This window comes from Lissotriton helveticus, chromosome 9 (genome assembly GCF_964261635.1).
Source record: "Lissotriton helveticus chromosome 9, aLisHel1.1, whole genome shotgun sequence".
In the NCBI taxonomy this organism is placed as follows: domain Eukaryota; kingdom Metazoa; phylum Chordata; class Amphibia; order Caudata; family Salamandridae; genus Lissotriton; species Lissotriton helveticus.
Window position 1 is genome coordinate 1,154,681,549 of NC_136070.1, and position 15,325 is coordinate 1,154,696,873.

At 38.4% G+C, this 15,325-nt stretch overlaps 1 protein-coding gene across 2 annotated transcripts in view; it reads right to left on the minus strand.

The window, feature by feature from the left end:
* CACNA1D (calcium voltage-gated channel subunit alpha1 D) overlaps window positions 1–15,325 on the minus strand; it is a 1,365,963-nt gene that overhangs the window by 536,520 nt on the left and 814,118 nt on the right. For both annotated transcript variants that reach the window (XM_078661595.1, XM_078661596.1), the window contains exons 21-23: window positions 14,115–14,174; window positions 7,470–7,576; window positions 3,450–3,537 (exon numbers count right to left, since the gene is read on the minus strand). In XM_078661595.1, coding sequence (XP_078517721.1) covers window positions 3,450–3,537; window positions 7,470–7,576; window positions 14,115–14,174 — 255 coding nt within the window. The remainder of the gene's footprint in view (window positions 1–3,449; window positions 3,538–7,469; window positions 7,577–14,114; window positions 14,175–15,325) is intronic.

A 15,325-nucleotide genomic window follows, 5' to 3' on the forward strand; every position in this document is an offset into this window, starting at 1 on the left:
GGACAGTCTAATCTGAATTTTCCTTTCTGTAAATGACTCACAAGCTACAGCTTGTATCTATTCTTGCAACTTTGATGATTCTTGAATTGGTTTTGGTAATATTCTTCTGCCGACTAAGAGCATTTAGAAAATGTATGTTTGTATTGATACCCGTATACCTTTTGAATCTTATTTTGAGATGTTTGTATCTCCAGTTAACTTTGGCTTTATAATAAACTTTTAAAACTTTTTTTTAGTAAGTGGTTCTTTAGAGTGGTGTAAGTCTTTAACTGATTGACCTAGTAGTGGATTGCCTTTTACTCAATGACAGGTACCAACGGTTCAGTCGACCTGAGTTGGGATCTAGATCTATAAATATAGACCAGAAACCCCGCGTTAACATAAGCAATATCTTCGGTTTTAATAAGGAGAATGCTTTTCTAGAGTTGTGTTTCAGGCACTGTTATATAGCATGAGTGTTATTAATCATTAAGCAGTATTCAAGTTCTGTTAAATAAAAACATTTACAACTTTCACTTCTGTCTTTGACACTTACTATGTCAGACATATCATGGCCTGTGTCTAGTTAAAGGGGGATTTGGGGGGCAAGTGACCACAGGGAAGTCTGCCTCCCAGGTATTTTGTAGAAGTGGAGCAGTCAGACGACTGCTCAGGGTTTGGGCCTTGTCCAGGGCTATATATGCTTCCATTTTGCGGTACCAGCCACCATTTTTTCTTGGTGACGCTGTGTTTGGTACCTGTTAGCTGTCATTTTTGTCATTTGTGAGGTAACGTTAGGATCAGTACCTCTTAGCATTGCTGGCTTTGTGCAGGTTAAGGCAGTGTCGTTGTTGGGCCACGGTCAAAGCAGAGCAGTTTGGTATACCCAATCCTTCAGTTCCATTAGTTGTGTGGCTGTGGTGGCATCCGGCGAATCCAGTGAGGGTAAGGTGGCCCCAGCTCTGAGGCCACGGGCAGAATATCGATGTGCTGGTGGAAGGACCGCTGTAGCATTAGGCAAGCGCAAGGCCTCTCGGCAATGGGTAGAGGCCTCGCAGTTTACAAAAGTGGGCACGACCTCTGCGTAGGCATGCATGTGGCCCTGGGAAAGGTGGGAGGGTACTATGAGGAGACCTTGCTGGCAGGAAGAGATGCACAAGGGAGGTCAAATGGGGCACGGAATGAAGGGGTGCCAGAGCATATGGATTTTGGTGTGGTGTGTTTGCAACTGGTGCAGGATGTTTACATTCTAGTGCTGATCAACGGTTTATGGAGCGAAGGGCAATACAGGACATGGGTCAATAAGGAGGTGGAATATCATTGACTGAGACAGTTAAAGCTGGTGAATAGGCATGCCAGTAAGGACCAGGTCTCGGTCAGCAGGCAGAGGTAGAGAGGGGGTAAGGCAGTTTTTAGGGGTTTATACATTGGGAGGGCGTGTAGGTCAAAAGCGAGGAGGGGCTGGTAGGGGCATGGTGGAGGACTTTAGGGATAAAGGAAAGGGGTATGGTGTACTACTTCCACATAGAAAGTGGGTTTGGCATGAAGGCTAAGCTTAGTTCAGTTTCCTCAGAGGTGATCAGTATACCACCAACCAAGCCCGTTGTTTCTTTTCACAGGTCGTCAAGGTGACTGGAGTGACAGACTCGGGAGAGCTTAGTGCAGCTCGGTGGCCCTGAGCAGAAGGGATGGAGCAGTCCTGTGCGGCCAGCTGAAGATTAACGGTCGAAAACAAGAACATAGCCCCAAGAAGGTCTGGTATGGCCTTGGCAGTGCAACACCCTTGAGGCAGGGAGAGGAGAAAAAGGACTTCCATGCTATCACATTGACGCAAGACGCAGAGGTTCCTGCACGTAAACACTCCAGCTCGCAGTGGTCTGACATCCCACGCGGGGTGTCCATCTCAAGACCAAGACGGGGTCCCACAGTCTCTTACCTCAGATAATGGGGTTGACTTTATCCTAGAGGGATTCTTGGCTCTACACCTACATAAATGCTAGGTACACTTACATAAATCTAGTTAGGGTTGCATCGTAAGAGTACGCATTATTAATGTCGATATTTTTATACCTGCCTATATTAATTGTTTTAGCACTACGGTAGAAATCTACCATCCTTTTACTCTGTTGGTGATTATAATCATTTATTTATGTTTCTGTCTTGGTTGTTTCAGCACACCAATTTTACACTAGAATGACGCTGGTTCAACAAATGCTTATTGAAAACCTCCCCACCATTTATTCTATGTATCTCCCTGAGACAAAGTGAGCATGAGCGACTGACCCAAAGTATTGCACTACTTCCACGATCTCTGATGGGACAGAGTTGTCATATTTGATAGATGACAAGAACTATTCTCTTCTTGGTAAGAGGGGTTTCTAGTGGCACTGTGAGCTAGCAGGTATACAGGCAAACATACCCGGTGGGGGTGTCTGGAATCAGTCTTGACACCAATCCCACAGTCTATGTTGTCCTATACAGGTTTATAGGAACTACACAGCAAAACCTGCAGAGGATCATTAAAGTAATGGTAACAAAGGGGTGATGAAAAGTGAGTGGCTAAAAAAGAGATGTATTTTTCTAATTTTAGAGTAGCGGGTAGGGAGGGAGAAAAGAGTTGTGAGGGAAAAGGGAAACAGGGTAAGGCAAATGTGTAGGTTAGGGTAAAGTACAAGGACAGGAGACCAAAGGGCCTGACTGGGGAATAAGAGAAAGGGAGAAGTCGAGATTGCACATTTTCCACTGATGGAAGAACTGAAAGAGGTGAATGATAACTGGGGATACCCACGAAGAAAAGATAATAAAAAAAAAAGAAAAAGGCAGACAACTAGATGAGGGAAGCAGGCAGTAATTGACGGAGAAAGGAGAAAAAAAGGTAATTGGGGTCTGAGTTTACATATAGTTTCACCTTTTGACGTGGGCCTGATATTGTGGTCCATCATCGGAAAGGAGGGCAGTGAATGGGTTTCCTTCATTTATTTTATTCTGTGCTTTTGCCCCCCACAACCCCCCATTCCCACCTTTCTATTGGGGTCTGAAATACAAAGTTGGGTACCAGATGAGTGGCACTTAGGGATTGGGATTTCTATTCCATGGGGATAAACATTCAGAATTAAATAATACTGGCGTTTTGGTTTCATGGGAGCAATATGAACATTGTGTGACCCATTTTAAATGTGTGTATGTAAAAGACAAAGTTTTTGTATACTTCATAAAATGATTAAAAATCAAATGACACCCACACAGAAAGGCTGCAGTGCCTTCAGTGGAGTCAACAGTCAGAGATCTATAAACTTGACAGGCTGCATTCCGCCAAGGAAGGGTGTATTTCTCCTCTAACTACTCGGGAGAAAGAAGTAGGGTTCACCAGTCTTCAAATAAAACATTTTATTATTTCAAATTATGCCTGAATGGCAAACTTGTTTCTAAAATCAGAAATATCATGATTACAAATTTTAACAATACCTCACCTTTAGTCCTTTAGCTCTGTTTATTGCTCTCAGGGGTCGCAGAACTCTCAAAACTCTGAGAATTTTCACAACTGATATGGCACTTGACCTGAAAAAAAGTTGATTTAGGTATGCAATAAAAATAAGGTGGTATGCATTAAATGCAGTTTGAATAGTATATGGCATATGTCCATTATAATTCTGGAAACTCAATGCGAACCTGCACTTAACAGGTAATTAAAAATCATATTACTTGTATTCTGAAATAAGTTTTGTTACATGAGGTTGAAGGACGCCACTGATCTGTGGGCACTGCTCTAGTTGCTAATAGCTTAAAGAGTTAAATTAAAACTTGCAGTATAGGAAAGTGCACCCGCCGTGACCAAAAACACACCCTTTTAGGAGCTAGCAAGATCCCTGTAGACTTCTATGCAATGTAAAGCCAACATATCGAAATTTAAGGCGAGTTTATCAGGTGGACCAGTCATCTCCGTTTAGCTCCTTCACTGTGGTATAATCTCTATTGACCATGAGACTCACTAAGCAACACTTTCTTTAACACCTTCAATGCTAAGGCAATTCCCGCTGGGTGCTAATATCCCAGATTTGCCTTGTTCATGACAAGGTCAGCTCGTCATAAGCACAGCTCCAGTAAACTGCATGACGAGCTGGCCTTGTGATTAGCATGGAAGTGGTTAATTTTAGAAATGCTTTCAAGAAGTTTAGTTATCAATGGACGCCAAACTGGGTCAGTGAGCTACATGCACTGGTGACACCTTCAGAAACCTGGAGGCCGTGTGCTCAGATCCCGGTAACGCTGACACATTCAAAGGCTTTGAATCAATGCATCATTAAATTGTGAAATAGCAACAACTACTATTTACAGCAATTTGACTCAACAGAAGCGGTACATGCAGAGACTACTATAACAGTTATTGTATAGCCGTTCCTACTGATCAATATCTAACTCTTTCAAGGCTTTGTGCCAAGATGTTGTCTATATCTGAGTGCTAATAGACCACCAGGAAGGGAACTGATGAGCTCCAACATAAAAGTATACAAACATCTGACATCAACAAAATCATCCACTTGGTTGTGTCATAGTATTTATGGGCCATATGTATCAAATTCTGATTTAGCGATTCTCAAACCGACATGTTTTGCGAGTCAGTATTTGAGAATTGCAAAACGCTATGTATGTAGTAGTTGCAAAGAATGTTGTGAATCCTACATATTGCTAAATTGCAAATTGCGATTTACAATTATGGAACACCTCTCAAGACATTCTCAATTTCGATTCTCAATTAGAGAATCGCAAATTGAGAATGCAATTTCAAGGGTGCTAGGGTTTTGCACCCCTAAAATGCCCATGTGGGCACATGTGGCACACATACATGCCCTAAGGGCATGTATGTGCACCACATGGCACTTTGAAAAATGCAAAAAAAGTGCATTTTTCAGAGAAATCACAAATTACCACCAACTTGAAGTTGGTGGTAATTTGCGATTCCTTAAGGCAAATTGCACTTTTTCTGTGCTTCTTACATTGCATTTAAGGAATGGTAATTTGCGATTCCTTAAATGCAATCGCAAAATAGGGAATCGCAAATTTTGCGAGGCAGTTTTTCTCTCCTACATACCACTGAGCCCAATTGCGATTGCAATTTGGAATTATACATATGGCTCTTAGTCCCTTAAATTAAGTGCTGTATGCAGGGAAAGGAGCATAGCACTTTTTTCTTCTTCTTGGGCCAGAGTGGGGGGCTTCAAGATCAGCACAGGAATTAGTAATCAAAATGTATGTCAATGATCCCACATTGGTCCTTTAGAGGGAGGATGACAATTGAGGGAGCCACAGTAGAACAGGTAAAAGTATGTGACTACTTGGGGGTAAGGTTGGCTGCTAAAATTAGAACTATTCTCTATCAGAGTGCATTAGTAATTGGAAGGAAATACAAGGCAACCTCAGAAGGCTCTGTGACACCAGTTCTCAGAGTATATAGATAGAGCCACTGCTGTGACAGCAATTACCTATGGTGCTGAGCTCTGAAGCTATGTTGATGCTTCTCCGCTTACGCAGAGTGCGAATACATTTATTAGGGCCCTCTTTGACTAACCTCCGAGCACTTCTCACACACCATTACGTGGTGACTTACCAATAAACAATATCCATCTGGTAACATCACTAAAACCACTATTACATTGGATGCATCTTTGGACAACTGTGAAGCTGGCACCTTATAGGGAAGCCATATTGGAACTATTTATTTGTGATAGACACGTTCGCACTCTGTGGCTTAGGCAAGTCAAGTGTTTGTGTGAAATGATTAAAATTGATGAAATATGGAAATCCCCAGGAGAGCCGACCAATGGCGTTATTATTAATCTAAAATGAGCATATTGGGGATGTGTTGTGATGCGGATCTGGAAAGATCAGAAAGAGGGGAGTAAAACTAGGGAATTTTTAAATTACAAGTGTTTACTTAGTTTTGAACCTTATCTGGATAGAATCTGTCTGTTACATGCTTGTATGTAAAGTTTAGAATCGATCTTTCGCCGTTAAGATTATTTACATCAAAATAGGATAACAAAGGTTGCTCACCAATTTATTGTCCACATTGCCCATTGTCTAGAGAGATGGAGGAACATGTTTTTTATTTTGCCCAAGGTATGCACTGCCTAGCAAGAAATGGATTATTGCAGTATGTACATTTATGGGTTTGGGGGACATGACTGGGAAGCTTTAAGGATCCTGAAAAGTGATATGAAGGAGCAGATTGTCTTTGCTGTCTCCGATTTCCTTTGGGCAAAGAGAACTAGATTGAAACAGGTTCCCACTTATGATCCTTAAATTAACTAATAGGCCACGAGGTTACAACGGGTGTTATATTAACTGTAGCTAAAGTATTGTAGGTCTTTTAAAGTTTTTATGAGATAAGAAAATGTTTTACGGTATATGTACGTAATTCCGTATGAGAAGAGTTACTAATGACCTGGTTCGCACTTGACATTTATTGCTGCGACGATTTGAAAGATATTTGCAGTTAATTGTGACAACGATAGCTGGCATCCCTATAATCCTATGCATTGCACACAGCATTTTATGGAAATGTCCTTGTGAACAGCTTTGTACCACATTGTACGCACCTGGTTTACATTTTAATAATTTGTACATTAATTGCCCAATGATGATCTTCTTTGCTATAAATTCACGATTTTATGTATAGGTGTTTAAAACTCTGTGTGAATTAATTTTATGGCTTTTTAGCCGAAATAAACTAATATCATATGTATCTACTGACCAAAACATATCAGGTATTGCATCAGCAGATTGTACTCTTTTCTATTGAGAACCATCAGTCTTGACCTGCCCCAAAAGGAGAACAGAACCAAACACAGAAGAGTTTAAATCTTTTTGGGCCTCTTTGGTCAGGTGTACAGAACGCTCAATCAGTCTACATCTTGGGCATATCACTTTCCCTTAGCAAAACTGGGACAAAAACGTGATAGATTGAAATGCTTGATCCACCCTTTGGTTTCAATTGCATTTTATTAACTTTTCTTTGTGGTTGGGGGAGCAACCATTTTCAGTCTAAATCTTTCCCCATAGGAGTTTTCCTGTCTGAACTACTAGGCCACATGTTTGTATTTTATTAGGCATCATTGTTACCGAAGTTGTAACTGAATTCTGCTTAGCTCCTTGCTCTCTAAATATTCTCTAAACACATTAAGCAAAAAAGAGTTAACAACTCTGCAACTCAAAACAATTTTAAGATTTTTAAGTAATGCATTATAACAATTTCTTAGTTTTCCTTCATATTCACGTTCATTCTTAATTTAAATATTTTATATCCTTTTTAATCATAATGTTTTGCATTTTTTCTAAAGAAATTGCTTTGAGCTATGTTTATCGTACTATTATACTTACATCTATCATCAATAACATTTATATGATATGTACTGTAGTTACCTATGTATTTTACAAACATACAAAATGTATTGACAACAAGAAATAACACGCACAAATTGTTTTATACTTACTGAATTCCAAATGACACTAGAGAAACTCCAACAACAAGCAAATCCAGCAAATTAAAATAATTCCTACAGAAAGATCCTTTGTGGAGAAATGCCCCAAAGGTTGTCATCTAAAAAAAAGAATTGAAAGAGATGTAGAGTTTGCTACCTTGTATCAATTCAAACTAAATAAAATAGACAGCTGCCTACCTACAACTTTTTGTGATAACAGAATAATTTTTTTCTGCTCTAACTTTGTTTCTGCATTCGTTGGTATACAACCGTAACAAAAATGTCAGCGTAGTCTGAAAATATTTATTCGTTGGCTCAAGTGTGAGATAAACAATAGAAATGCATGTAGTATGCAACTCATTCTCCCTGCAAAAGTACCACACAAGATTTAGCACATACAGAGTAAGCTTACAGACCTGACTATGTCGATAAATGTCTTTCTTGCAAAGGATATGCAACAAAACTCCAAAGTGTCTTTCATTCGTATGATCAGAGCATTAAAAAAGTACCAAAAAAACTTAAAATAAATTGATGGCTACGATTAATAAACCACTGTACAAAAAACAAAAATTAGGCTTATTAACATTGAGGTTCCTTAAACTTTTATTTTTGCTTGCCGACTATATGGTTTAGAATATAACTGACAAGCAGTTTTTCTGTTTTAGACTACAGTTAAAGAAAAATATTTTTTAGTGTCCAATACGGAGCAAACCGTGTTCTATCAGACTTTTTTTTTTACAACAAGGGCTATATATGGTTTTTTACTCTAGGTTTGATTTCCTATTGCCACAACTCTCCTCAGGTAATATGGAAATTCGGACAACTAAAATCCACTGTCAGGTCTTAATTTTGTAAAATTCATTTCCCCAGAGAAGGTGTTTGGATATTAACCACCAAGACATGCTTCAAAAACAAAAACTCAATATCGCCCTTGTCTCATGCACAAGTCCTACGAAGTAATGCCTTTCAGTGACCTGAAGTTGCTTTCATGGAAAACAACCATCATAAAAACTATTTAGGCAAGAATATTTTCTGAGACTGAATAGAAGGCTGTTCCATAATTAAGGACCAACAGCCCTAAAGGATTTGGTTGCCCACATGGAGAGTTTAAATTTGGGCATTGTAAAAAAAAATTCTGCTGCAGATCTAAGTCTGTGAGTTGGGAATTACCTTGTAGAGTACTGTACCAGGTATCTTGGCTGGGTAAAGAACTAAAGTTTATGAAGAATGCAAACAATGTTAAACTCAATTGTCTTTTTTACATGAAGCCGGCTCAGATGTTTAAGCATGCCATAGATAAATTGAAATTTACAAACATTAAAGATTGACCTAGAATTTGTATATTTTGCTATTTAAGTTTATGGGGATTCTCAGAGATGAAGTGAGGGGAACCTGCATTGCAGTATCCACTTTGGAATGGATAATGACATCACCAACAATGGTGTTATGGTTAATGGACAGGAAAGGAAAAATTCTCCAAAGAAAGAGGTGTTGAGCACATCAACTGCGGATCAGAGGTGAAATGTAAAGATCTAAGGATAGCTCAAGGATGAACAGACCTAGACAAAGCATCATCTGTGCAGGTGATGGACATTTGCTAATTGCGGGATGGGGAAATTTGGTATCAGAAGTATTAGGAAAATTGCAAGTGATCAGAACCTCTTCTTTAGAGAGGTTTCACATTAGGCTTATATTGTTCATCTACTCTCTGAGCCCATGTAGTGCTTCTGGAATTTTCCGAGGTCTGATCCTACACCACCTTGAATATCACACAGTATGAGTGTTGTCATCATACATGGAAAAATTCAAGCCCTGGCCAAGCAGATCACAAGTCCATTGCCTCACAGACACATCCTAGGGCCCGAGTTAGGTTCCTGGGTGAAACAACCAAATTGACCCAATTGCTTCCCGACTCTAATAAAGCTTGCCCCGTTATAGAGATCACAGTCAGTCATGGATCTGGCAGTCAATGGTATTGAAAGCCGCCAGCAACTCCATTAGGAGCAAAGCACCAACACTGCTATGTCCACAAATGTTCTGAGTTTGTCTAAAGCCAACAAAACTACCCGAGCTTTGTGCTGTAGCTAAGGCGAAACCCTGACTGATGAGAGTCAAGAAAATGGAAGTCCTCCAAGTCATCCTGCAGTAGACATGTGACTGGAGTTGGGAGTTCTAGTTGAGAAAGGAGAAGGGCAGAAACTGGACGGGTATTAAGGAGACAGAGTAGAGCTTTTAAGAGGGGTGTGACAATTTCTGTCTTATATTCAGGCCAAATGATCCTAGTAGGCAGAGAGACATTGAGAATGAGCAAACTAACCTATTTACTTACTCTATTCAGAACTTTACCAATGAAAGCTAAAAACCAGATCAATAGTGCCCATTCCAAATGGATGAGACCTATGAATTCTTACAAGAGCTGAAAACTATTCTCATCATGACTCAGGGTATTAAAAATAGGGCACAAGGTGTCCTCAGTCCATATGATAAAATCTCCTGAATATAACAGAGTGTGTTTTAGAAAGTTACAGAAAAGTTCAGGGGACTGACATCACTTATCTGCAGAAATGAATTTAATTTATTAGAGAATAAAAATAAGCATCTATGTGCAATTTTTCGATGGGACACAATGGTGCTCAGGGCACAGCCAACCTTATCAAAAGCTACTTTTCTTCTAGCTGACTCTACATCCTTACTCTTCCTTTGCTGAGGAAATGCTGCACAACATTAATATTCAGCACAGTCACAATTTTGACCAGTCCAAGATAGCATTCTGTGTTCTGTTGGCTAGTTCCTCAGCATCCATAAATCTGTAATGGTAAATGGATTAGCTCCCACCTCATTCACTGCAGTGCTTGGATAGGGAATTCTGTTCTATCAATATATTCCACTTAAGCCGAGGAAGCATACTATGCACTCTTCAGGCACAGTCCAATCAGAGTGATTTGCAGGTTATCTATTGAGGACACCCCAGATTGTTCTTTATCAGGCAGTCTATAAATGTGTTTACCTTTAACTTCAAGAGCATCCTGCGAGAACAGTCTTGATGCCTCTTCCAGGAAAAACGCTCACTGTGGTCATGCCTTAAGAAATCTTTTAGCTTAAGTATCGAGCAGCATGATTACACCCTTTCATTGGCCATAAATTCTTCCACTGATGTGATATCCCCCAATAATATAAGAAAAGACGAAACTCACAATGTAAAATTAGGAAAAGTAACCTTAATGGTGACTTATTAATCCTTATGTGTCAGTTCTATCATATTTCCAACACCCCATCTACTCGCTAATCTTCCATCAGGCATACCAACTACACAGACAAGCTACATTTGGAAAGAGGTAACTGGAGAGGTTGTGCACCTCAGAGGTCGAAGGGACTGATACCACATGTATCCTGTGATGAATGCTCATGTCTGAAAGTTGAAAACTAAACAGTTTTGGGAAGAAGTTTGGGTTCTGGCACTTGGTGGGAAAGTACCCACATGTTAAAAAAGTCAGAAACTAAGGATGCAGCTGTAAATAAAAAATCCTTTTGCATGATTACAGCAACTGCAATAATTGAAAGCCAAGTATACATGTTTTTAAATAGCTACTGGCAGTGACATATTGTGAACTCTCGGAACTGGACCTGGTTTATTTCTCCTATTCTAGCATGGTAAATGTGGTCTGAAGAATATGTTTAGATTTTGTCACATGCAAAAACAACAATTCGTCACATGACATGGTGGACCGAGACAAGATTTTGACTATGGTTTTTTCTCCATTTTTAACTCAGCACTACATGATGTTAGACTATCATTGTATAGAATTCCCTATGAAAATGTTCACTAGTTTAAATACGCTGTGTAATAATGATGTATATTTCTCTGTTTGTTTTATCTGTAACATTTATGGCCATAAATATATATATGGAGAGTCCCAGGGACGTTGACTTGAGTAGAGCAAAATCCGGGCTTGATATGTTTTAACAAGTCTCTGTTTGTCCACATAGGCATGAAGGCCTTTGAATCCAACAGCTTTGTAGCTATTTAGAATCCGATTTCAATAGCCCGGACGTTTGACAGCGCCAATACAGTAGGGTGCACGCACAAAAAACTGACAATAAAGTTACGGAGTTTTGAATTTATGACACGTTTATTTAACATTCATCACGGCATTGCAATAATGTATATATGAAACATCTTGGTAATTTAATGAAATCTGTTTTGAATTAGAGGCAGTATTTGTTAATTATTAACTTATGTTTTTGAGTGAAGAAATTTTAAAATATGAAATCTGTTCACTATGTCTATCGGATTTGGGATCAAATGGTGTGTTTATTTAACAAAATGTGAAATTGACACAGTTTACTCGTGAGCAAGGGGGCATCCCCGAAAGACGTAGAGTTTTGTCAAAACCTTGTTGAATTAAAGACCACTTTTGCAACGATTGACAATGTTTATGATTTTCTACTCTTAAAATAAGCGGCTCTTTGTGGAAAGGCATTCAGCCAATGGCATATGTATAACACGAAGGTTAGGATGGTTTCTTTCACCACGCTCACTGGCTGCCTTTATGCCAAGCAGAGGACCATAAAATGTTTCCTGAGGTTTGAAAACAGTAAACTACCAGTAAGTGTGTGCAAACACCTCCTTTAGTTAATCTGTGAGATTCCCATGCCCCCAATATGGATGGCTATTGTGAGGAATATCCTATATGAACGGTCATCTGAAGTGTCTAACATATAGTCAACCTGCTTAAATCTACCAGGTGAAAAATGGCCAGTAAATACCAGAACATGAGGATATTAGTGCTTTAAGTACAAAAATTCTTATGTTTTCATCCATTTCAATATATACTAACACATCTCTAAAGATAACTTTAACTGGTACAGATATGTTAAAAAATGCACTATTCAGAACATTTTGGTCACACGCCCAAAGAAGCATATTTTTGCCCTCTACATTAAGAAAAGCAAAGTTCCAAAATCGTGTCCCTTTAATCAGTGTACAAAATGTTTACCGAACCAAATGGAGAAAAGAAATTCACAGCTGTAAAACTAACTGTACAAATTGTTTAGTTGTTATGGTAAAATACAAAATACAATGAGTTCATATTTTGTAGATCATGCTTCACACACCAATTTCTCACTCATTAAGACTTAAGGGGTAGCAATCACATTAAAAAACAGGCAGTCATCAAGAGGTGAACCACAACTCATGCATTTTTCAATTCGTCTCTTCTTTATTAAAGTCATATGTTTGAATTTGGACATTATTCTAACATATTTTTCTCAAATAAATTGGTGATTATCTGTTATACTATGAAGAAGCATATTATTAAATTAGAATCCCAACTTTTTTCATTGACTGTACGTTAACCGGACACTATACTCAATAATTCACAGAGACATAAACCAACTGAGGGAACCACACAGACATGGGCAGAATAAAAGAACCATGTGGACTTGCTCAAATTAAAATAGCCACATGGACATGGTCTAATTAAAAGACCTATGTGGACATGAGCCAACTAAGAGACCACATAGGCATAGTCCAACTAAAAGCACTTCATGGATGAGTTGCATAAAAAAAAAAACAAGGACATGGTCTAAATAAAAATAAAAACATATGGGAACAATTTAAACAAAAGAAAAATCATCGACATATACTATGTACATATGGTGCTTTTTGTTACACCAATCCAAGAAGTTTTTTCGGTGAATCCTCTCGTTGTGGTTCTTTTGGTTTGACCATGGAGATGTGGGTCTTAGATGGGCCTTGCCAGTGTGCTTATTTTTGACCATAGCCATATGGGTCTTCCAGTTGGTTCATATTCATGTGCTGCTTTTAAAGACACCAACTAAAAGAATCACTTGGACATAGCCCAAAAAGGACAACCATAAGGACGTGCACCATATAAAAGGCCCATACAGATTGAGTCAAAGTAAAAGCAAACTTATACGATCAACATAAGAGAACCATGTAGCCTTGTTCTTAATTCAAAGAACCAAATAAATGTGGTGAAAATGAAATAACCACATGAACATGGCTAATTAAAAGAAGTATATGGATATGATCTACCTAAAAGTAACACATGGCATAAATACAACTAAGGAGCCACCTAGCCACAGTCCAATTACAAAAATAACCACTTTGGTTTACCCCCCAAAAAGAAAACTGTGTTTTACAGGGATGGATTTGTTTGTGGAAACCGAGGAATCCTAAGTGAACATGAAAGTTTCAGGGACAATGTTTTAAGGAACAGCTGAACACTGACAAAAACACATGCATAGGAAATGTCCATTATTTTAGGAAACAATGAATACAAATTGAACACATTCATTGTGATGGTCACATGCATGCAAATGGTTGAGGTTAATCAAACAAAACCAGCAAACAAGTCAAAGGCATCCTTTCAATCAAATGGGGATTTATTTCCACACCTTGGCAAAAAAAGGTGAAAAACACTTCAAATTTGCTTTTGGGTGGCAAAGGCACACAAGGTAAATCCCGCCAAACAAGCTTACGGGTAAACCTGTTACCTTCAAAACGATCTCAAATGTAAACATACTAGTGAAGACATAGTCTGCATAGCCTAGGACCTGGAGAGCAAATAAAAGGTGTACAAAATTATTGCAAATGCTGTTCATTTTATGGAAGGTTCATTAGAATGTTATTACCTTTAAAAGGATTTCAACAGTAAAGATTCCTGTGAAAGCATAGTCAATGTGACCAAGTATCTGCAAGGTATAATACACATAAAAGTAAGAATATTAGCCATAAAACCTCCAATTGGCAATACATGGACACATTTCGGTTCAGATATAAATTTTCATTTTGGTGTCACCAACACTTTAAATCTTTAAATTGGTAGTGAACTATCAGCTTGAGATGAAACACTTTTCTTGAGCATTTGAAACATAACAATTGAATAACTGTAGCCCGTCTAAATTACATCTAAATGAAAAAACACTTCTAAATGAAAAAAATAAGTTCAAATGAAACATTTTAAGAAACGTGCAAGCTACAGCAGAACGCTGCAGAATTACTAAAAACAATTCCTTATTCTGCCTCTCAGGTTCTCATACAATCTGAGATTTTGCACAATCTCATTTTACTTACATTTTCTAAGTAGCTCGATAAATCACTTGCTCTTGAGACTTGTAATTAAATTCTTCACTAATGTGTTGTATCCTCAAGTGCATAAGCCTGTTTTTTTGCTCCCCTATAAAGTTCAATCATCTCCGGGAGGTTCAATGGTACAGGAATCCGCACGTTATAAATGTGATGGATATAAGACACTTGACTAAAGAGATTGTATGAATATATTTCTTTTGGTAAAGACTTCAATTAAAATATTTGAACTCAAAATGCATTTTCATCTTTGGAATAAATGGCGTGATACTGTTTCATCATGTATCACCTTAGCAAAACATGGTTTGTTTTACAGCAGTGGTTAATATTATTTGGCATTTGTTTGATTTTGGTATTCATATGTATTTTCTTGGCTAGTATATTGTCTGGTCAAAATTGATTTGAAGGGCATTGCAACACAATTCTTATGCAGCATTGATCTTCTTTAAAAAAAAATTTTTTAGATTGATCCAGTTGTCATATGAAGATTACGCTATTCTTAACCTGTGATCCTTGAACCCCTGGGGGTGTGGGATTCCTACTCAGGGAATCTGCCACATAAAAAAGTAAAAATTAAAGCTACTAAACACTCAGTAAATGTAAAGGAATTTGAAATTGAAAGCTAAAAATTAAGTACTAATCCTTATCTTGATTTCTGAGGTCAGCACAAGTACAGCAAAAGGAATCTATTATGGACAATTGGTGTCCTCAACTGAACAGCACTGGTATGCAGTCACAAAAAGAGAGTATTTAAGAT